Genomic DNA, 21,882 nt, shown 5'->3' with positions numbered 1-21,882 from the left:
GGTCATACTACCCAAAGCAATCTACAGATCAAATGCAGTCCTTATCAGAATACCCATGATGTTTTTCATAGAACTAGAACAAATAATCTTAAAATTCCTGTGGATCCACAAAACACCAAAATTATCAAAACAATCTTGAGAATAAAGAACGAACCTGGAGGTATCACCCTCTCAGACTTCAGACTGTGCTACAAAGCTACACTAATCAAAACAGCATGGTACTGACATGAAAACAGACATATAGATCAATGGAACAGAATAAAGAGCTGAGAAGTAAACCCGCACATTTATGGTCAATTAATTTATGACAAAGGAGACAATCTACAGTGGAGAAAAGACAGTCTCTTCAATAAGTGGTGCTTGGAAAACTGGACAGCTACATGGAAAAGAGTGAGATTAGAACACTTCCTCACACTATATGCAAAAATAATGTCAAAATGGATTAAAGACCTAAATCCTATAGACCATAAAATTCATTGAAGAGAACATAGGCAGAACACTCTTTGATGTAAGTCATAGAAATATTTGTTTTGGATCTGTCTCCTGAGGCAAAAGAAATAAAAGCAAATATAATCAAGTGGAACCTAATTAAACTTAAAAGCTTTTGCACAGCAAAGGAAACCAGTGACAAAACAAAAAGACAACCTACCGAATGGGAGAAAATATCTGCAAGTGATATGAGTGATGAGGGGTTAATAATGAAAACGTATAAACAGCTTATCCAACGCAATATCACAACCCAAACAACCCAATTAAAAAATGGGCAGAAGACCTAAATAGACATTTTTCCAAAGAAGATATACAGATGGCTAACCATCACATGAAAAGAATGCTCAACATCACTAATTATTAGAGAAATAGAAATCAAAACAACAATGATAGATCACCTCACACCAGTCAGGATGGCCATCACCTAAAAGTCCACAAATAACACACGTTGGCGAGGATGTGGGCAAAAAGGAACCCTCCTACACTGTTGGTGGGAATGTAAATTGGTGCAGCTATTATGGAGAACAGTATGGAGGATCCTAAAAAAACAAAAAATAGAACCACCATATCATCCAGCAATTCCACTCCTGGCTGTATATCCAGAAAAAACAAAAACACTAATTAGAAAAGATACCCACACCCCAATGTTCATAACAGCACTATTTACAGTAGCCAAGACATGGAAGCAACCCGAGTGTCCATCAACAGATGAGTGGATAAAGAATTGGTACATATATATAATGGAATATTACTCAGCCATAAAAATGAATGAAATTCTGCCATTTGCAGCAATGTGTTTGTACCTAGAGAATGTTATGCTTAATGAAATAGGTCAGATGGAGAAAGACAAATACTGTATGATATATGTGGAATCTAAAAAATAAAAGAAAAAAAGCAGACTCACTGCCATAGAAAACAAACTACTGGTAACCAGTGGGGAGAGGAAAGCAGGGAGGGTCAGAGTAGGGGATTAAGAGATACAAATTATTTTGTATGAAATAGATAAGCAACAAGGATATATTGTACAGCAATTATATTGTACAGAAATTATAGCCATTATCTTGTAATAACTTTTAATGGAGTGAAATCTGTACAAATACTGAATCACTATGCTGTATACCTGAAACTAATATACTGTAAATCAACTATACTTTAAAAAAAATTTTTGAGGGACTTAGCCTCGTCTGGAGAGGCGGTGAATATTCCCGCTGGGCATGATGTTTGCATTGAGTCTGGAACGATGAATAGGAACGTCAAGCGAAGAAAAGTGGGAGAGGTGACAGGCGGAGGGGGCAAAGGCGTGTGCGTGAGGAGACTTAGGAGAGAAGAGCCTAGACAGAGATTGGATGATAGCACTGAGGACTTTAAAGGAGAAGATGGTTTGATGGACGGAAGGGGAGACAGAAGGATAGGCTTTCAAACATGTAAGCATGAAGACAGAGGCAGAATCAGAGAGGACAGCCTGGCTGAGAAGACGCCGGGGAGGAGCAACACAAGAAACCCAGAAGCAAAGAGCTGGGAGATGCCTCATTCTGAATGGGGTCGTTCCAGCGGTCTAGGAAGTAGAGGGTCCCAGCCCAACGTGGGTGGCCAGTGGTGCACACATGGCGGACTGCTAAGGCAGAGACTGGAAGGTGGGTGCTGGCTTTGCCGGCAGACGCCGTGGAGTCCTGAGCAGAGCGGTAGTGTGGAAGAAAGTGAGCGGTGGTTGAGGACCTCTGATAGTTGAGAAAATGGGAAGAGAGAGGGTGATTACTTGAGGAATAGTAATTCTCCTCCCTGGAGGCAGTGGGGTGAAACTGCTGGGGTGAGTGAAATGGTCATGACTTGTATCCGTGCCAGAGACCCGTCCACTTCCGAGGACTAGCAACTCTTCCTCTCACCGACCTTCTGTTTCCTCCCCAGTTTAAAAAAAATATACTTCACATACAGTGAAATTCACCCCTTTTAAAAGGTGTACAGTTCTCAGAGTTTTGACAAATGAGTGTGTTACGTAACCAATCACCACAATCAAGATGTGGGATAGCTCCGTCACCCCGGAAAACTGCCCCGTGCACCCCTGTAGACAGCCCCTGCCCCTGCCGCCACTGCTCTGTCATCTGTCCCTAGAGCACCTAAGTGTGAGAGCAGCACACACACCTTAGGATTTTTAGTTGTCACGTATTAGAATTAATAATTGGATGCACTTAATCTGGGCTCTCAGTTTTATCCTGAAAAGGGGTTTTGTTTGTTTGTTCACTGTTTCTCCCTAAAATAATTTGAAGCTCTTTTGATTTATGTCACGGGTTTCATGAGATGCCTAACAAGGAACCGATGTGAGCATTTTTTGTTTTTTTTTCTTTTTAACATCTTTATTGGAGCATAATTGCTTTACGATGGTGTGTTAGTTTCTGCTTTATAACAAAGTGAATCAGTTATACGTATACATATGTTCCCATATCCCCTCCCTCTTGCATCTCCCTCCCTCCCACCCTCCCTATCCCACCCCTCTAGGTGGTCACACAGCACCAGCTGATCTCCCTGTGCTATGTGGCTGCTTCCCACTAGCTATCTATTTTACATTTGGTGGTGTATATATGTCCGTGCCACTCTCTCACTTCGTCCGGTAACTTCTTGAAGTGGGTTCTTAATGTATCAAGCTGATGATAAATAACTCCTCGGGGTAAATAACTCTTTTTTTTCAATGTATGTTTAAGTTCACTGGAGCCCTACAGGTTTGTAACAGTTAACCAGACTGTTACCAGAGTTATCCATGAAAAACAAAGGCTCGTTTCCTATCATATGAGTCTAGAACTAAGTCAGTAATTCACCTTTTAGTCCCTAAAAGAGTCGACTTGCTCTTCTAGCCCTGCCTGGCCTAAAAGGGAAATTATGGCAGTATTTATCTCGTTTGGTTGCAAGAAGTAAAACGTAAATGATCTGCCTTTTAAGATGTAGCCAGTATTCATTAGCGGCTTCAGGTAATATTTTCCTTGAGTGATACAAGTGCCATTTTTCTTTGTTGAACTTCACCTGTTTTCCACATTCTGAATAACATTCTCTATTCCTTCAGAAATTACTATGGCAGAAAATGTTAGCATAACCCAAAGCCTTTAGAACACCTATGGCTTTTTTTTCAAGATTACAAACGTTTGATATAGTATGTTTCTTTTTAACTGAAAACTGTTAAGTCAGAAAGATTGGCCAGAACCACTAAGGTGACATTGAAAAGGGATAGAAGCGGTTTTGCCTGTGGGGTGAAAAAAATCAATGTTTTAAGTGTACATCTTGGAGAACGGCCCAGACAGCAGTTCAGTAGGAAATAAGTGAATAACACCAGGGGCTTTGCATGGACCACTTGCTCTGCACGGATTACTGGTGTGAAGGGTTGCTAAAATCCAGGAGCAGTACGAATAAACGTTTGGCTGATTGCACCCTCTGTTTTGTATGCGTCGGACCACACCTGAGTGTTAAGTTTGGGTCCTTACAGAAGACAACACTTACAAAGTCTGGTTGCAGTGAAGCATGTTTACTTCTTTTTAGCAGCGCTCACTCACGTGTCCAAAGGGATTCTCACAAAGCAGTGAGCTTGCTGTCACTGGCAGCGCTCAGACTAGAACGCGTGCTTCGTGAGCGGGGAGTTTTTCTGGATTATTACCCCGCTCCTGAGATAGTGCCTGGTGCACACTTGTTGAGTGTATAAATAAAAGCCTAATGACCGTCTCTTAGGAAGAATGTCCTCGGGGGTCCCTGTGCTAGGTGGACAGGAGGGCCCCAGCGTGCATTCCTCTGGTGAGATTGTGTGCATTTAGATCTCTATGGGACCCTGACTTTTATGTGAAAGAAATGATGAGCTGATAACATAGTAAACTAAGTTGTAGTATTCTAGGAGCTATAATTTGGACCCAGCAGCTTAATGACCTTTTATCCATTTTTTGTCAGCTGATCCATTTTGCTTTAGACCCTTAGGTGCTTCCATGACATCATCGTGACAGGGCGGTCTTTGCCGCCGCCGCCCTGTTCTCCGAGATGAATCCGGCTCGTCTGAGTGGCAGATTAGCTCACCTCCGCTGCCTGTAATCAGCCAGAGGAGGTGACCTTCCCAGCTGGAGGGACACTGTTCAGGCTCGGTTCTTCAAGTCGCCAGGTTCCTTTTTTAACAGTTTCTAAGGTGGCAAAACTCTTTCCAGTGATGCCAAACTCAACTTTGGGGCTCCTGCGCGGCTTATGAACCAGTGAGAAGCAGAATGGGAGGATGAAGTAGTAGAAAATGACAGGTTAAAAGTGCACCTGGGGCTTCCCCGGTGGCGCAGTGGTTGGGAGTCCGCCTGCCGATGCAGGGGACGTGGGTTCGTGCCCCGGTCCGGGAAGATCCCACATGCCGCGGAGTGGCTGGGCCCGTGAGCCATGGCCACTGGGCCTGCGAGCCATGGCCACTGGGCCTGCGCGTCCGGAGCCTGTGCTCCGCAACGGGAGAGGCCACAGCAGTGAGAGGCCCGCGTACCGCAAAAAAAAAAAAAAAAAAAAGTGCATCTGATTTGGAGGCAAATAAATGGGTCACATCTGGGGGAATCCTGCACCAGAGCCACTGTACGTCTTCAAGGATTAGATACACACACTGAAAGATACCCACCCTGTTCTTTGTTCCCTTCTCCTCATGCCACTGCTCTCTTCCATTGCAGAGCACCAGAACTACTTTGGAATTGATGAGAACCTCGGCCCTGTGGCAGTCAGCATCCGGAGGGAGAAGGTGGAAGACCCCAAGGAGAAAGAAGGGTCCCAGTTCAACTACCGGGTGGCTTTCAGGACGAGCGAGGTACTGGGCGCTCATGGGTGTGTCCTGGGCTGGGCCTCGGGGTCACCGCTTGGTTAAGGCGTTGCTTTCATTGTCAGTGCTGTGATCCCAGCCGTTCCGGTGACCAAAAGGGCTTAGAGTGTTTTGTTCAAAGTAGAAAATGTGAAGACCTTTGATGGATGTGGCAGTGATTTGACTGCCACCTTACATGACAGAAAGGATAAAATGATCAAAATGCAAGGTTTTCGGGCCTGAAGCAGAGGACAAACTTGAACTCTATGATTCATGTCAGAATTGAAGGACGACTTCAGCGTCGAATGCAGAAAACCAGGAGGCCGCCCGTGGGGTGGGTGTTGGCTTAGCGTGTCTGTAGGTGCAGCAGCTCTGTGGCCCTGCACTTTGTCCCGCCAGCACCCAGGCTACTTCCCCGCTGGTCTTGCTTTGAGTGAAAAGTGCGACTGTTATACACCATATGGCCGATGCGTGGAGCTCTGTAGGCGGGGATGTTGATTTATATGAAGAACTAGATCTGGCCTGCACTTCAGGTTTTATCCTCTTGACCACTGTAATTAGATGGGAATGTGTCATCCACACAGTCCAGAATGTGATCCCTTCTGCATCAGGGTACAGAGAGCCCCTCGCCAGCCCTGCCCAAGCCTGGCACTTTGGTGCCCACTGCCTGTGCATCGGTGCTCCCGTGAACTGGGCTCTGTGCCGTAAAGAGGAAAGGAAGCCCTCTCTGGAGGTGACATATTGTAAGTTACGGACCTGCAGCATCCCGTTCAGTAGCCACTAACCACGTGTGACTATTTAAATTTAAGGTAATTGAATAAAATAAAAAATGTGGTTCCACGGTCACACCTGTCACGGGTCAGGCGCTCAGCAGCCACTCGGGGCTGGTGGCTCCCGTATCAGCCAGTGCAGATGGAGGGCGGTCTCATCACCGCAGAAAGTCCTGTTGCACAGCGGTGCCCTGGAGCTCTGTGCAAATGCTAGGCGCCGTTGTTACCACGTCACTACGGCTGCTTTGTCGGAGGGGTGGGATTAGAACCAGAGCTCTCGGCTGGCCGTGCTGGGCCTCCTCTCTCCGCATATTTGACCTGGGCTTAGATGACACGTGTCAGACTAGTGGCTCCAGGCTTTCACGACGTGTTTGAGGACATATCACAGATCAGGAGGCAGAGTCCGGTGGTGGTCTTCCCAGCCCTGGGTCACCTGCCCACGGGGGCCACGGGATCGCCCCACTCAGCCTCGGGAATTGCCAGCCATGGAAGGTTAAATAGGAAAAGTGGAAGAAAAGAAGATGATGTAGAGAAAAATGGGAAAAAGAAAACGGAAGGATGGAGGAGGTCGTTGTGGCTAGCCTGGCCCTAGGACCCCCGGCTCATCCTCGGCATCCCTCTTCTGTCGGTTCCGATCGTGGTGGGAGTGACTTAATGTCCCCGGGCAGGGCTTTGTCTCAATCCTCCTCGTGTTTCACGCACGTCTGGTTATATCAGCTCCTTCCTGACGCACGAATCCTTCGGTTGTTCAAAGACTGACTGTTGAGTGTTGAATTTGCTTTTTCAGATCGAGAACTTTTAGCCTCTTTTGCCCCACTCCAAAAAGAGCCTTAGCTTTCTTCCTCTTTTTTTTTTTAACATCTTTATTCGAGTATAATTGCTTTACAACGGTGTGTCGGTTTCTGCTTTATAACAAAGTGAATCAGTTATACATATGTCCCCATATCTTTTCCCTCTTGCGTCTCCCTCCCTCCCACCCTCCCTGTCCCACCCCTCTAGGTGGTCACGAAGCACCGAGCTGATCTCCCTGTGCTATGCGGCTGCTTCCCACTAGCTATCTGTTTTACGTTTGGTAGTGTGTATATGTCCATGCCACTCTCTCACTTTGTCACAGCTTACCCTTCCCCCTCCCCATATCCTCAAGTCCATTCTCTCTTCCTCTTTTTTTAAGGCAACTAAAAAGTTATGCTTTAAAGAGGTAGCCAGGAATAAGTGTTAACCGGAATGTTGTATTTGCCCCTGCAGCTGACAACCCTGAGAGGAGCGATTTTGGAAGATGCCATACCCTCTACCGCCAGGCATGGGACTGCACGGGGACTCCCTCTCAAAGAAGTCCTGGAATACGTCATTCCAGAGCTGAGCATCCAGTGCCTGAGGCAGGCCTCGAGCTCACCCAAGGTGTCGGAGCAGCTGCTCAAACTTGATGAGCAAGGGGTGTGTATCACGTGGGAGACTGTAAGTGTGCGGGACTTTGTGTCCATGTTTCTGAATGTTTTGGAGTTTTCCCATCCATCTGCCTTTGGAGATCATTTATTTTTAATGCCTTAAAGCATTTTCCTCCAGTTTTTCTCAACTATGCCTCTATACTAGTTAAGTAACATGATGCCTTTAATAATAAGTGCAATGCACCTCCTGCTGCGTTGTGACTTGCATTGTTTTTACCAGGGTTTTGGTATGTCCCAGCCAGCAGGAGCAGATCTGATTCATGATTATTAGAGACCGCTGGTGTATTTTCCCAGGGTGTAAAGAACTCACGTTGGGCCTTTCCCCGAACTAACATTTATTCTTGTCTGCTATGTGCAAAGTGTCATGCTAACAGATGGCCGTGAACAGCACGTATCAGGAGGCTTGAAGCTAAGACTTGGTCCCTACCCTTGGGGCCATTAAGACGAAGAACACCACGGCCGTTAGTGTAGTCATGGGTCATGGAGACATAGAAATGCAGTGTGTGCTCTGGGCAAAGAGAAAGTAACATCTGAAGGAGGCGGTGTTGTAACTGGGCCTTTAGACTTGAGTAGAGTTCCAACAGGGAGATACGAGCAGTTGGCTCTTTTAGAAACTATGGCCAGTTTCTTTACAAGAGAAGGGCACACGCAGGGAGGTTAGGAGTTAAAACAACAACAGTCACAAAATATGTTGAGGCTGGAGTGAATGCTGGGCTAAAGAGTTAGCACTGGATCCAGGAGGTGGTAGGGAACATTGAAGGTTTGCCGGTAGGATGTGACATGCTCGTAGCCGTAATTTAGGACCATTATTCTGGTAGAAGGGTACTGGACAGGCTGGTGAAGGTAGAGCCTGGTGATGGCCTGGAGCTCAATTATGTGATCATTAATAGCATCCGGGAGAGAATTAATGATGGACAGGATTTAGGTGGTGGCCCAGAAGATGGAAAGAAGCCTTTTAACTTCAGATGCAAGATAATTTGGAGGCGAAACTGAGTGGTCGGTGCCCAAGGGTATGCATTTTATTTTAAATGTGTGGATTTGTTTTTAAATACATGCTTTGCAGAAAGAAAAAGACAATTGTGATGTCTTTCCAGAATTTCCCAAGGACAATTCTTTCTCATGTCTTGGAGGGAGTGTGCGGGATTTCTTGGTGGACCCAGTAACACACTCCCTGTGGTATATTGGTGGAGTATTTGATACTCAGATGGCTGGGATCCTAAGAGATGAAGTTGTAATTGCACTAGGAAATTAACACTGCATTCTCAGCCAGAGGAAGCAGGCACTGTGACATTCAGAGTGGATAGTCCTGCAGTCTGTCTTTCTCAAGAATGAAGGCTGATATATTAAAAACAACAACTAAACCAAACCAAAACTTGAACCTTGAACAGTTGGCTTCTAAAATCCCACAGAAGAGTTCATCATGGTCATCACTGGTAAAGCGCTTTTAGAATGGTCATGTCATGAGGCAGTTGAGGAAATCCTGTTGTCATGGAGGGACAGAGCGGGTGTGTCGCTGCTGGTCCAGGGACTCAGAGTTCAGGAGGGCTTGGTGGGAAGGACAGCATTTGTCACCGAACCAAACCTGAGTCCACTCACCTGCAGGTAGGTGCAGTAAAGTCAATCTCCTGACACCGGGTTTGGGTGAAGGAAAGTGCAGCGTTTATTGTAAAATCACCAGTACAGGGAGAATGAGTGGCTTGTGCTCAAAAACCTCAAACTCCCCGAAGGGTTTCAGCAGAGCATTTTTTCTTCTTCTTCTTTTTTTTTTTTTAACATCTTTATTGCAATATAATTGCTTTACAGTGGTGTGTTAGTTTCTGCTGTATAACAAAGTGAACCAGCTATACGTATACATATATCCCCATATCCCCTCCCTCTTGCGTCTCCCTCCCACCCTCCCTCTCCCACCCCTCCTCTCCCACCCCTCTAGATGGTCGCAGAGCACTGAGCTGATCTCCTGTGCTATGCGGTTGCTTCCCACTAGCTATCTGTTTTACATTTGGTAGTGTATATATGTCCATGCCACTCTCTCACTTAGTCCCAGCTTACCCTTCTCCCTCGCTGTGTCCTCAAGTCCATTCTCTACGTCTGCATCTTTATTCCTGTCCTGCCCCTAGATTCTTCAGAACCATTTTTTTCTAGATTCCATATATATGTGTTAGTATACGGTATTTGTTTTTCTCTTTCTGACTTACTTCACTCTGTATGAAAGATGCTAGGTCCATCCACCTCACTACAAATAACTCAGTTTTGTTTCTTTTTATGGCTGAGTAATATTCCATTGTATATATGTGTCACATCTTCTTTGTCCATTCATCTGTCGATGGACACTTAGGTTGCTTCCATGTCCTGGCTATTGTAAATAGAGCTGCAATGAACATTGTGGTACATGACTCTTTTTGAATTATGGTTTTCTCAGGGTATATGCCCAGGAGTGGGATTGCTGGGTTGTGTGGTAGTTCTATTTTTAGCTTTTTAAGGAACCTCCATACTGTTCTCCATAGTGGCTGTATCAATTTACATTCCCATCAACAGTGCAAGGGGGTTCCCTTTTCTCCACACCCTCTCCAGCATTTACTGTTTGTATATTTTTTGATGACGGCCATTCTGACTGGTGTGAGGGGATACCTCATTGTAGTTTTGATCAGCAGAGCAATTTTAAAGGCCAGGTGAGGGAGAGGAACCCCAGGGTCTGTGATCAGCTCATGCACAGTTCTCTGATTGGCTGATGGTGGTCAGTCCTTAGGCACCAGAAGGTCTGGGAGCTACGTGCTCATGATCATCAAGTAATTTCTTCCATTTGGGGGTGGTTTTAGCATCTGAAAAACAACTCAGGAAATAGGCGTCAGATACTGTTATCTGGTCTGTTATCTGGGTACTTCAGTGAGGAGCTAGAGCAGAGGATATGGGGGAGGGGCCTGTCCTGGGAAGGCCCCATAGGGTCCTGCTCTGTTACACATTCACTTCCGTGTCATGGAAGAGTCTGGAAGAGAGGTGCCGACCCCCGTGGTCTTCATCCCTTTATGTTTCTGGTGTGTTGTTGCTTCTCCCTTGATTACATGTCCCTCACCTGCTGGGTAGCAGGTGCCTGGCGAATGAGGTGCTTGGTCCCTCAGGCTGCTGTGGAGGAGTCCACAGGTGGCCCTGTGTTCCCCAGCCTGGATCCTGACGCCCAAGCCCTGAGAGACGTTACAGCAGCCACAGGTGACTGTCTCCTCACAGAATGAAGCAGACACTTCTTGGGATGTCTGTCCGGCAGGACAGGTCCAGGAGCTGGGCCGGTGGGAAGCAGTGAAGGTTATAAAAATGGCTCTGCCAGGGAATTTCTCTTCAACTAAGCCTTCAGGTACTTTGAATGGACACCTGTTAACAATCTGACGTCAATGAATTAATTTTGAGAACTGGGTGCTTGTTTTAAGCACACCAGTACAATTAGAGCTCTGACTGTATTCATGTGTTTTTTCTTTTGAGATTATGTTTATTTGACTCTGGTATACTTTCATAATGGTGTACAATATGACATTTTAACGCCCCCCGACTCTTAGTGGTATCTCATTTCCATATTACGTCAGCAAGAGCTACTTACTATTTATGCTCATCTCTGAAAGATATTAGACAGCTTTTCTAACATCCTGGTTTCCAAAGGATCCTTAAAAGCTGCCCTAACCTGTCGAGGTGTTGTGAGTCACTTCTGGGTAGTGCTGTCTTTATCTACTTTCCTGATAGAAAATCTTCCCAGGGAGGGGATGGGCCAGTTTTATGTTACTGGTCTTAAGGGGTTTTACTCTTGAAAAAATACTTTAAAGGACATATTGTCGTTTTCTGCTTTCTTGGAGTTTGGGATCCATTCCTGGTTTGGCAGTCACTGTGTTTATCTGCTCTGCGCAAGGTATGTTGTATCAGTGGGAGATATGGTGGGTATCGGGTCATTCATTCCGTTCTTTGCATTTGGTAAGATGTTTTGAACAGGAAGACTCCATGCCATGGAGAATCATAAGGGAAGTAATTATCAATCAGGACTTTGAAAGTTTTGCTACTTTATCTACATAAATTCACCTCCCAACCTCTAAGATACCATTTTTTCCTTTTTTAAAAGACTATCCTAGTTTGTATAACAGGTGAATTCCTAAGATTATATAGGTTGACTTTTTTTTTTTTTTGATTGAAGTGTGGTCGATCTACAATGTGTCAGTTTCAGGTGTACAGTAAAGTGATTCAGTTATACGTAGATATGTATTCCTTTTCAGATTCTTTTCCATTTAGGTTATTACAGTATATTGAATATAGTTCCCTGTGTTTATTTTATATATAGTAGTGTGTATCTGTTAATCCCAAACTCCTAATTTATCTTTCCCCACTAGGTTGACTTCTTAAAAAATTAATTCAGATACATTATGACAGCTCACTAACTTAGAATATTAGGGCATCTTTGGATTAATTTGTTCACAAGCCAATCACCCCTTCTGCTCTTGCCTCCTCACCCAGATGTATGTTCACTCACGTACCAGGTTTACTTGACACGAAGTCAAGCGGGTCTAAATCCATGATACTACACGCTTAGAGCAGGTGGTTGAGTTGGGAGGATGCAGTGGAAGGACTTTCCTGCACACCTGAATTTATTTTCGAGGCCATTCTGAGGCTCTGTTTTTTGTCACCTTCCTTTAAATTTAAATTTTCTTGTCAATAATGACGGGGCTTCTGGCCTTTGGAACAGAGCACTCAGTTTTTATCCAGTCCCAGGAGGCAAGGGATCGTCTGCCTGTCCGTGCAGGGTCTGTGTGTCCAACTCTGGGCACGGGAGCAGTATAGAGTTTGGGCAAGTGGGTGTTTTTAGTTTTTGACCGTGGTGACGCCCAAGTGCCGGCCTCGTTCACCCCAGGACAGTGGGACTGGCTGTGATTCGCATCACAACAGTTAAAGGAAGGTCAGTGGGACGGGGGCGTGGTTAGACTCAGCCTGAGGTGTAGAGGGCTTAGAAACAAAGCCTTGTTCCGAGAGAACTGGGGGTTTTAGTTCATGGGGACCTGGAGTCTGTCCTCCCCTTGGAACTGCGATCAGGCTGAAGAGGTGTGCCAGCTTTCTGGTGAACCACGGGCAGGAGGGGGTCAGCCTTGGTGTTGCATTTCCATTGATTTTGTGAGGTTTATAAGAGATTGGAGTGAGAGAGGTCTCTTCCTTCACACCGTGTCTCATCCTCTTACTGTTTTAGTGGAATCACAGGCCTTGTAGTAAACAGGCCACAGTGGTTTATTCTCAGTCACTGGAGCAGAGCTCTAGGAGCTGGGGCAAGACACCTGGGGGCTTTGAAGTCTAATTTAGCCTCATCCCCTGATTCCCATGGGCCCAGGGCTGTTTGGGTAGAAAGCAAGTCCTGTTCCCAGTTGGGATGTAGACACAGGCTGGTCTGCGATGGCTAGAAGGAGAGGGGTGTGAGCGGATGGCACCGCGCTCAGCAGGGAAGCTCCGGGGGCTTCAGCTCTCCAGGAATTTGGCCTTTGCCTGAGTCCACAGGAAGTATCAGGTCCGCAAGAGTCAGGAATCAGAGAGAAACTGTGCTGGTCCAGGGAGGCTCTGCTCCACCCGCATGGGGCCGCCGCGGCCCCACCCCTGGGGCCCCAGACAGCTTTGCTCCGGGCCTGCTCCGCAAAGAGGCAGAGGAAGGGTTTCCTGCTGGGGATGGCGGGGCTGCCTGGGACAAGCTGCAGGTGTGGCAGGGGTGCGACGTGAGGTGGCACCAGGAGAGGTGGCACCAGGAGAGGTGGCAGGGCTCTGGGGGGGCGGCAGGCAGGGGGACAGACAGGGTGGCAGCCTTGGGACAGTGAGCTCCCAGGATGTGGGTGGTGGTACGGCCGCCCCTGCTGGGTGTGGAGGATGTGTGGGCGGGGGCTCGTGGGGCCCTGGGTACCGGTGCCCGCTAATCACTCCACAGGATCTCTGGGGGACTCTCCATGAGGCCAGGGCCGGACAGCTGGGGAGAGCGGAAATCCGCTTCTAACAGCAGGCGGGAGGTCCAAGCATCATGGTGTCGAGGAGGTACAGCAGTCTCGTAGAGGTCCCGTTAGAGGATTTATCCAGTTCTGGCAGTCACCAAGGCGATCCACATCTGTGGTGACAATTGCCAATCCCAAGTGTTTCCTAAAGTACTCTAAGATCCTGGAGTGTCTTCTGGGTCCCTCAGAACAATTAGTGTTCTGAAACAATTAGTGAAATAATATGAGACATTTGTATTATACTCCTTGCTTTTGGAGGATGATGGTCTGTTTGCGTTAAGTGTGGTGTCTCATTTATTTGGATAGTTGAGTTGATCAGAAACATTTATTCCTCAATCCCTGGGCAAATAGAAATGTTTTTTCTGTCTTGACGCCGCTAAAGGACTAGTACAGCACAGCTCATAACACTAACAGCTTATGGCCAGCATCTCATAGCCCCACATTCAGGGCCTGGATCCTTGTCTTCACTGTGTGATTGGGGCCTGTGCGCTCTCTACCCGCCCCCCAAACCCCTCACCGTGGGAGCCATCCCTGTAGGTAGCTTATCCGGTCCAATTAGGAACAGGTGATTGATGTCTCGTTTGGTTCCTCCCCTCTCCCCCGTAGCACTCAGGAGGTGGAATGTGTGTAGAATGTACTGGCGGTCGGCTGCCCGCCCAGCTCTGAGCTTCCCCTAGCATCTCTGCCGAGATGCCCCAAGCAGGCGGATCCCTACCTTGCTTGGATTGTACTTTGTCATTGGTCACCCGGATGAGACTGCTGTGATCACTTTGCCACTCAAGGGAAATGAGTACCATTTTACCTTATTTTACTGATCTAGTCAGCTATGAGTTTTGATTAAAGGCTCTGTTTTACAGCTGATAATAAAAGTGAACAGTGTTACGGATGGATGCCTTTAGGGAATCAGAGAGGGCTGATAATCCGCCAGCCTTTGGAGGCTCAGATTGCTGCTAGTAAGATGAAGTGCCCTGATTTCCTGAGTGACAAGTAGTCCCTCTTTAGGGAAAATACGAAAGCTGTAAAGGTGGATCCAGTTTCTCCCTGGCCTTGGGAGAAAGCAGTGTGGTAGCTTCCAGCACAATACGGGATAGACAGGGAGATAGAGCTACAGCAGGAAATCTTCAATTCCTATTAAAATTCTTTATGGCCTATTGTATATCTAGCAGATGTTTTCAAGCCAGTCAAAAATGTAGAAATGACTGTAATTGTTGAGTCAGAGTTACTTTTGTGGAAACAAAACATTATTCTATCACTATACGTATATCGCAATTTCCTTACCAGACCTGAATTTGATTTGCTTTTTTAAATTACAGTCTTTCATATTTCCATGAATGTTCAAATAACGACAACAGAAAAGCGTGAGGAACCAGAGAGGGAAAACTTTTTAAAGTGTGCAGCCCTTTTCTCTTTCTAACTTGGAAGATAATGCTCATGACTGTGTAGAGGGTATGAGATTAAATATTTCCACAGTTGTATTTTTAAATAAACGCTTGAACCTGGCTCTCCATTTTGGAAACCTGGCAACTCCCACATGGGCAAGGCCATTCATCATATTTCTTAGGGTGTCTGACGTTTCTCCAACTGTTATGTTCGGGTTTCTGGGTTTGTTATGTATTTGGAGTATTGTGTACAGTGACAGCTGCTTATTCTTTTGCTTCTTAGCTTATGGGAATTGTCCTGACATGCTTTCCTGAGAACAGAATTCTCAGCTCTTTGTCATTTTAATTTTACTGGAAGTTAGCTTGTCTGATACTTTCTGTTTTCATTTTATTTTTATATTTTTTTATTTTTTTATTTATTTTTATTTTTATTTTTATTTTTTTGTTGATGCGCGGACCTCTCACTGTTGTGGCCTCTCCCGTTGCGGAGCACGGCTTCGGACGCACAGGCTCAGCGGCCATGGCTCACGGGCCCAGCCGCTCTGCGGCACGTGGGAACTTCCCGGACCGGGGCACGAACCCGTGTCCCCTGCATCGGCAGGCGGACTCTCAACCACTGCGCCACCAGGGAAGCCCCCATTTTATTTTTTAATTTGATTTTTATTTTATATTGGAATAGAGTTGATTTACAATGTTGCTTAGTTTCAGGCGTCCTTGTCTGATACTCTTTGCCGAGTAATTCCCTTTCTGCCCCATTTCAGCTGAGCTTTCAGCACAAGATCGGGATCCTGTATTGCAGAGCCGGCCAGAGCACCGAGGAGGAGATGTACAACAACGAGACGGCCGGACCAGCTTTTGAAGAATTCCTCGATCTGCTGGGCCAGAGGGTGCGGCTGAAAGGATTTAGTAAATACCGGGCTCAGCTGGACAATAAAAGTAAGCTTCAGACTTGCTTGTGTGTGCACAGATTTAATGCTCCAAAAGTAGGCGCACCCCCAGACATCTAAGCTAGCGATCCCGAGCCCTCCCCTTCTTGACCCCCTGCAGCAGCCGAGCTGGCTTATTTGGGATGGAGTTGAGATTTCCTCAGATGAGCAGAGGGGGCACATTTCTCAAGAGCTCTGTGTCTCTCATAAGCTCAAAGGGTCAATTCTTGTTCCCATGTAACAAGAGCAGAGATTCCCCGGTGTTTGGTGAATAATCTTTTAATACGTTCTTCTTTCTTTTCACCTCACCTGTCCGTTACACCCTGTCCCACTGCAGCAAGGATGAGCCCCGCATTCATTTCTGAAAGTCTAAACATCACCACATCCACTCAGGCCGTGCTCACGGCCTTATCTTTGCTTGTTTCCGTTTTCACGATGTTACCTGGGGAGCTGAAGCAGTGATGAAAAAGCTGACGCATGCTGCTTTCCAAGAACCTTAGTCAGGTCCCCTCCTATGATGTGTGAATTTGTCTTGTCTCTCCATTTAGGTAACCGTGTTCCTTATGGCCCTCATAAATTCGAAGCATTTCACCTTCGTATTTGTGTTGTCATTTAGTTGCTCTCAGCACACCTGGTAAAAATACCAGGCAGGATAATTTTGTGAATCTGGGGAAATTCTGCTTATCGTCAAGCAATTGAGCGCTTGCTCTTTTAATGAAGGATGAGCAGATAGATTCTGAACTTGGAGGTCTGGGGGGGCATCTAGCCCTAGAGGAGGGGCCGGCGGGGACTCTTCCCTGGGGGAGGGTCAACGTGTGGCCGAGCCAGGGTTGGCATGGAGGCCACCTGAGCCCCTGCGGCCCCTGGCCCGCTCACCTTGCGACCATCAGAGATACTTGCCTAGATCGCCGGTGGTGCCATTCTTGGTGCGCGTGGCCTGTCATCAGTTCTGGGGTTTTGATCTGTTTTTGAAAGTTAACACTTAGAGGATAGATCGCAAGACCTGGACACGGTGTTGGCTCACATGCGGGCCCTGTGTGTCCTCCACACACGCCAAGGTTGGAGTTTGACTATTAGGCTGAATGTGTATAGCTCATGCCTCAGAAATATTAAGGCTAGAAAATAATTTGTGACAGCCATCGCAAGTATCCACATCTTTTAAGAAGGATCAGTGAGACCTTTTCTGATTTTCTCCTCTGTTTCCTGTGCAAACTCCCCTTGCCCACAGACAGTCACATACCCCCTAGAGGTGCTGGCGTGCCAGCCTTAGGGACGTCCTTCCAGGAGAACCACTGCCAACGTGGACTCATTGCTATGCATGCCTGCCGTCCCTCTGCTGTGGGGTGGATTGGGGAAGCATTTTAAGAGCTTCTGAGCTGTACATTCTATAAAACTACAACAGAGGTAATGCAGATATTCTCCTATGTATAGAATTGACATCAGCTGGGAGTTTTCATGGCTTGAGAGACGTCTTTAATACGTTACAGAGGTAGTGCTAAGTACTTTGGTACAAGGAAATGATAACTTCAGAACAAGATTTTGATATGTTGATTCTAATAATCAGCGAGTCTTCTATTTTTATGAGCAGGACCTTCTATGAGATGCAAAGAAATCATGGCATGCCTTTAGAGAGGAGGTCTCTAAGAATTATGTTTCATGGAGTGGTCAAATAAAAAGTATGTCTTTCATGAAGTGGGCAAAAAAAAATATCTTCCTTCTTAAATACAGGAGAGTTGTGTTGCAGTTTTCATTCCGCCTGCCCACAGGACCTTGGGCAAATCTGGGCCTCATTTTCTTCACAAAGAAAAGTCAGAGTTTCGGGCTAGAGTATCTGAGATGTCCCTTCCAGCTTTAAAATGGGTTGTTCCTCTCTTAAGTACAGAATGAAATGGGGTAGGAGCAGAGGCGCTGTGAGCCGCTAAGGTGCTCTGCTATCCAGTAGAATATAGACCCCCAGGCCGTGGCCGGCCTTTCTTTGGTTGGCTGCAGAGAATGATAAAACCGGAGACTGCCGTGATGGCCCTTATCTCTCTCTCTCTTTTTTTTTTTAAATAAATTTATTTATTTATTTTTGGCTGCGTTGGGTCTTCGTTGCTGCGTGCGGGCTTTCTCTAGTTGCGGTGAGCAGGGGCTACTCTTTGGTACAGTGTGCGGGCTTCTCGCTGCGGTGGCTTCTCTTGTTGCAGAGCACAGGCTCTAGGTGCGCGAGCTTCAGCAGTTGTGGCACGCGGGCTCAGTAGTTGCGGCTCACGGGCTCTAGAGCGCAGGCTCAGTAGTTGTGGCGCACGGGCTTAGTTGCTCCACGGCATGTGGGAACTTCTCGGACCAGGGCTCGAACCCGTGTCCCCTGCATTGGCAGGCGGATTCTTAACCACTGCGCCACCAGGAAAGCCCCCCTGTATCTCCTTTTGAACAGAAATATTTGCAGCAAACCCCTGAACAAGCTTGAGCTGACCTTTTGCATTACCCTTCTGATGTTTAAAATAAAAACTTTGAAAATATTGAATACTTAATTTTAGAAATTCGTCCTTTAGCACTACTTGAGATAGACAAATTATGACCACATTTTTGAGAGTGTTTCTCCCGCTTCCCCCTAAAAGTGCGTTTTTCTTTTTTCATTATGATTTCCTGAATCTGAAGCCCATTGACCAGACTGTGAAATATCTGTCAGCATTTCTCATACTGAATTTTAAGCATCGTAGTAACTTACGTTGTGAGGGGAGTCATTGAACCTGCAGGGTTAGTTCATCCTCTGACCTTCAGTGTTACTTCTTCGTGGGAGGAGCAGTCGTCATTCCATCATGACCGGCCTGCTCACTTCCAAAGCCACGTTTCATCCTTAAGATCCTGAGACAAGACAGTTGAAATGGAAGATTACTCTCTAAGAAGTCCTAAGAAAAATAACAAATATGCATTTAATGAACAGCTAAAAGAGAAAATGGGGGCTGGATAATATAGAGCTTATTAGATGAATATCCTCTCTGACCGTCTGCAAGTTAATTTATCAGTATCCATAGATTAACATTCTACATACTCCCCTTAGGCGTGAAATTTCCTTCTGTGAGTACCTCTCAGCACAAAACTGTATGCAATACTTTTTTCTAGAGGATTTTCAGGACTATTTCTGAGTTGGATATAAATGTTGGAAATAAGAATATGTTGCATGATTTAGAAAGAAAATAATAAATGCCCATGAAGGTGAAGTGTTTTAATGTTCTTAAAGTAAAAATTTTAATTTTCAGATTAAAAAAAGGTTAGCCCAAGATCACTACTTAGAGTTTCCCCAACAAACACAATGGAATAAACTTTGTTTTCAATAATATCGAACAGTATTGTTTGTTGTTGTTTAAAAGGTAGACGATAAACCTGTATATAGATCAAGGATTGAGAAGGGCAGTCTTGAGTTCTGTTTACATCTTAATTTCTATTTATCTTTTTGTCTTTATCCATATGCAAAGTGGTTCAAACCTCCGTCCTAAAATTATTATTTAAACGTTTTATAGTCACTGTTGGTTTGGGTGTCTGAAACTCTCAGTGAGGTAATCTGTTGATAATACAGATGGGTTTCGAATTTGCACAGAATCATTCTGCTTTTCAAAAGATGAATAGCTGTATGATTAACAGGGATTCAGATGTCATAGTTTTTTTTAACATGTATCAGTGCATCATATGCAGTAAGAGATCACATTCATCCTCCCTGGTCTTAGTCATATGACTGCATCATCGCATTGCCTGTCAGAAAGAGAAGAAAATTACTTCCATCATTCGGGGAAGAAATCCTTAACATCTTTCATTCCCATTTCTATATGAAGTCAATCCTGTTTCATTTTTCTGGGTTCTGGAGGGTCAAGTGCCCAAGAACAACTGATAATTAACTGTAGACACACGCACACGCACGTGCACACACACACGATGGGGCAAGGATAACTTCTGGTTAGCTCAGCCCCGTCTAATAATTGCACCCAGACCGGCGCCAGGCCACACCTCCTCCTGTGCTCACCTGTACTTCTTGTGGCAGCAGCATCTCGCCCATGTGGGTCATCTAAGTTAGCACTGCGAAGGCAAGAGTGTAGAAGAAAAGGGAGGGGAAACCACGCGTTCAGTAGAAAGCGCCTGGGTGAGAGCAGATGGCAAAACTCAGGCCGCAGGCGTGGGCTGGAAAGTGGGAGAAACAGGGCCTAGTGAGAGAGCGGGGCCACCCCCAAGACACTGGTCCTTTATCGTTGGGAGGTCTGTTCTTTTCGGTTGAATTGCCTTTTGTAATAATGACCTTCTAAGTGTTGAATTGCTAGTCTGCAGTGGCCTAACTTGTTCTTGCAATTAATCTTTGTTTTCAGCTGATTCTACAGGAACGCATTCCCTGTACACGACGTACAAAGACTACGAGCTTATGTTCCATGTGTGCACCATGCTCCCACACACGCCCAACAACAGGCAGCAGGTACGGCCTCCTCCCACCCCCCACCCCCACAACAGATGCCACCTCCGAGGGCAGCCCTTCCATGCTATCAGTGTATCTCGAATTTGCAAAGAATCAGTAGGTTTTTCTCTTTGAATGGCATTCATAGTCTTTGACTCTTTTATCATCTGGAAGTGTTTGGGCTTTAAAGGGATTATTATGGCACAAGTTTTATTGCACTCTTTTCTTACAGAACTTAGAAACTCTTCCACACTCACCTGGATTGCTTGCCAGGCAAAATCTTAATGGGAAGCAGTGTCAACTGTATTAATTACAGAAGAGGTCAACTAATGTAACCTGACCTTCCGTTTCTGCGTGTGGGTAGATAACTTCTAGAAAATATTGTTAAGAAAGAATCTTGTAACTCACTCGTGGCGTTCTTTAATTTTAGGGGTTTGATTACATTTGGGGTGAGTGCAGAGTTAAAGCAAGGTTTGTTTCCACGCTTAGAAAACTTAATTTTGCTGATGTCACGTAACTGCACTCCCTTGCGCTAAATTAAAGCACCAGGGACTACATAGTAGTTGCTCGATAAGCATTTGTCATGTGAATAAAACTTAATTGTTGCAGAGAACTTTGTCTTTCTTTTTTACATTTTTTCTGAATGCTCATGAAATGCAATGAAGGTAGTCAAGGGGTGCATTTTTCCAGCGAGGCCACTTGCCCTGTTCCCAGGTGGGAAGAACCACCTTAGATCCCCCAGCCAAGAGGAAGAAGAGGCCCCTGACCTCCAGCCCGGCTTTGTCACATTTGGGGCTGCAGCTCCTCTGTTTATTCCTCTTCTCGTGGTAATTGCTAGATGGGTTTTTTCTACCTAATACTTAACCTCAATCCCTTGTCCTTCCTGTATTTTCTACAGGGTTTTCTAGTAATCAGAGTTCTGCCCATTACCTTCAGAGGATCTGTCTTTTGATCACACGTCTGTATGTTTTTTATGACATGGAGTTACAATCCCTAGGTCACACGTATGAATTTTACACATGTTGTAAACTAAAGGGTTTCTAGCTCTTCAAACGTTTATTTGGAATAATGCCATATAGACTCAGTCAACGTTAAGATGCTCAATTTTAGACCATGCAGTTACTTTTGCGATCATCCAGTAATTAAACTCTGGGTGAGTTGTTGCTGAGAAACCTGGTAGGGCTGACTCAGGCCCAGAGACTCTGTCAGTAGGTTAGTGGAAATAGAACCAGTGCCTTTGGACCCCACTCATGGAGCATTCAACCCACAAGGCCCTGCCAGCTCCCCAGTTACCTGAGTCACTGGACTCCGAATCCACTCCGTTGTTTCTCAGAGGGGAACCTCTGAAATTTCGAAGTCCCTTGACTTTGCTGTTACCAGAACTCAAAGCTGGCTTCCCCCGTCCCCTTTCTATTGAACAGTAATTAAAAGTGTGGTTTTATGAGTTCTTTGTACCAGAGTTTCTTTCACTGAAACTCTCCCCGAAAAGTCCTGCACATAAAAACGTGGATGGAAGGATGGGGGTGGGGAGTGAGGTACGTGGGTGTTTTCAACTTCCCAGATGGGAGATTAAGAAAACAAAAATCCCTGTACATTGAGATTGTATATTACAAACTCCGTGGCCTAAAGACTTGTTGGTTCCATTTTTGTTTTCCTTTTTTATCTCGAGTGAGAATC

At 45.7% G+C, this 21,882-nt stretch overlaps 1 protein-coding gene across 14 annotated transcripts in view; it reads left to right on the top strand.

Moving 5' to 3' along the window:
* Positions 1-21,882, top strand: part of SIPA1L2 (signal induced proliferation associated 1 like 2) — a 220,274-nt gene that overhangs the window by 125,988 nt on the left and 72,404 nt on the right. For 10 of the 14 annotated variants that reach the window (XM_089897410.1, XM_089897408.1, XM_089897409.1 and 7 more), the window contains exons 3-6: positions 5,151-5,284; positions 7,291-7,500; positions 15,621-15,795; positions 20,123-20,226. In XM_089897410.1, the coding sequence (XP_089753536.1) occupies positions 5,151-5,284; positions 7,291-7,500; positions 15,621-15,795; positions 20,123-20,226 (623 nt within the window). The remainder of the gene's footprint in view (positions 1-5,150; positions 5,285-7,290; positions 7,501-15,620; positions 15,796-20,122; positions 20,227-21,882) is intronic. The other 4 variants (XM_089897418.1, XM_030763503.2, XM_089897414.1 and 1 more) reach the window with 1 other exon arrangement.

Source organism: Delphinapterus leucas, chromosome 16 (assembly GCF_059928025.1).
Source record: "Delphinapterus leucas isolate spDelLeu-1000000601 "Yukka" chromosome 16, BTC_Dleu_Yukka2, whole genome shotgun sequence".
NCBI classification, from domain to species: domain Eukaryota; kingdom Metazoa; phylum Chordata; class Mammalia; order Artiodactyla; family Monodontidae; genus Delphinapterus; species Delphinapterus leucas.
The sequence above is the reverse complement of the archived record's forward strand: the minus strand, read 5'-3'. Positions and strand labels throughout refer to the sequence as shown.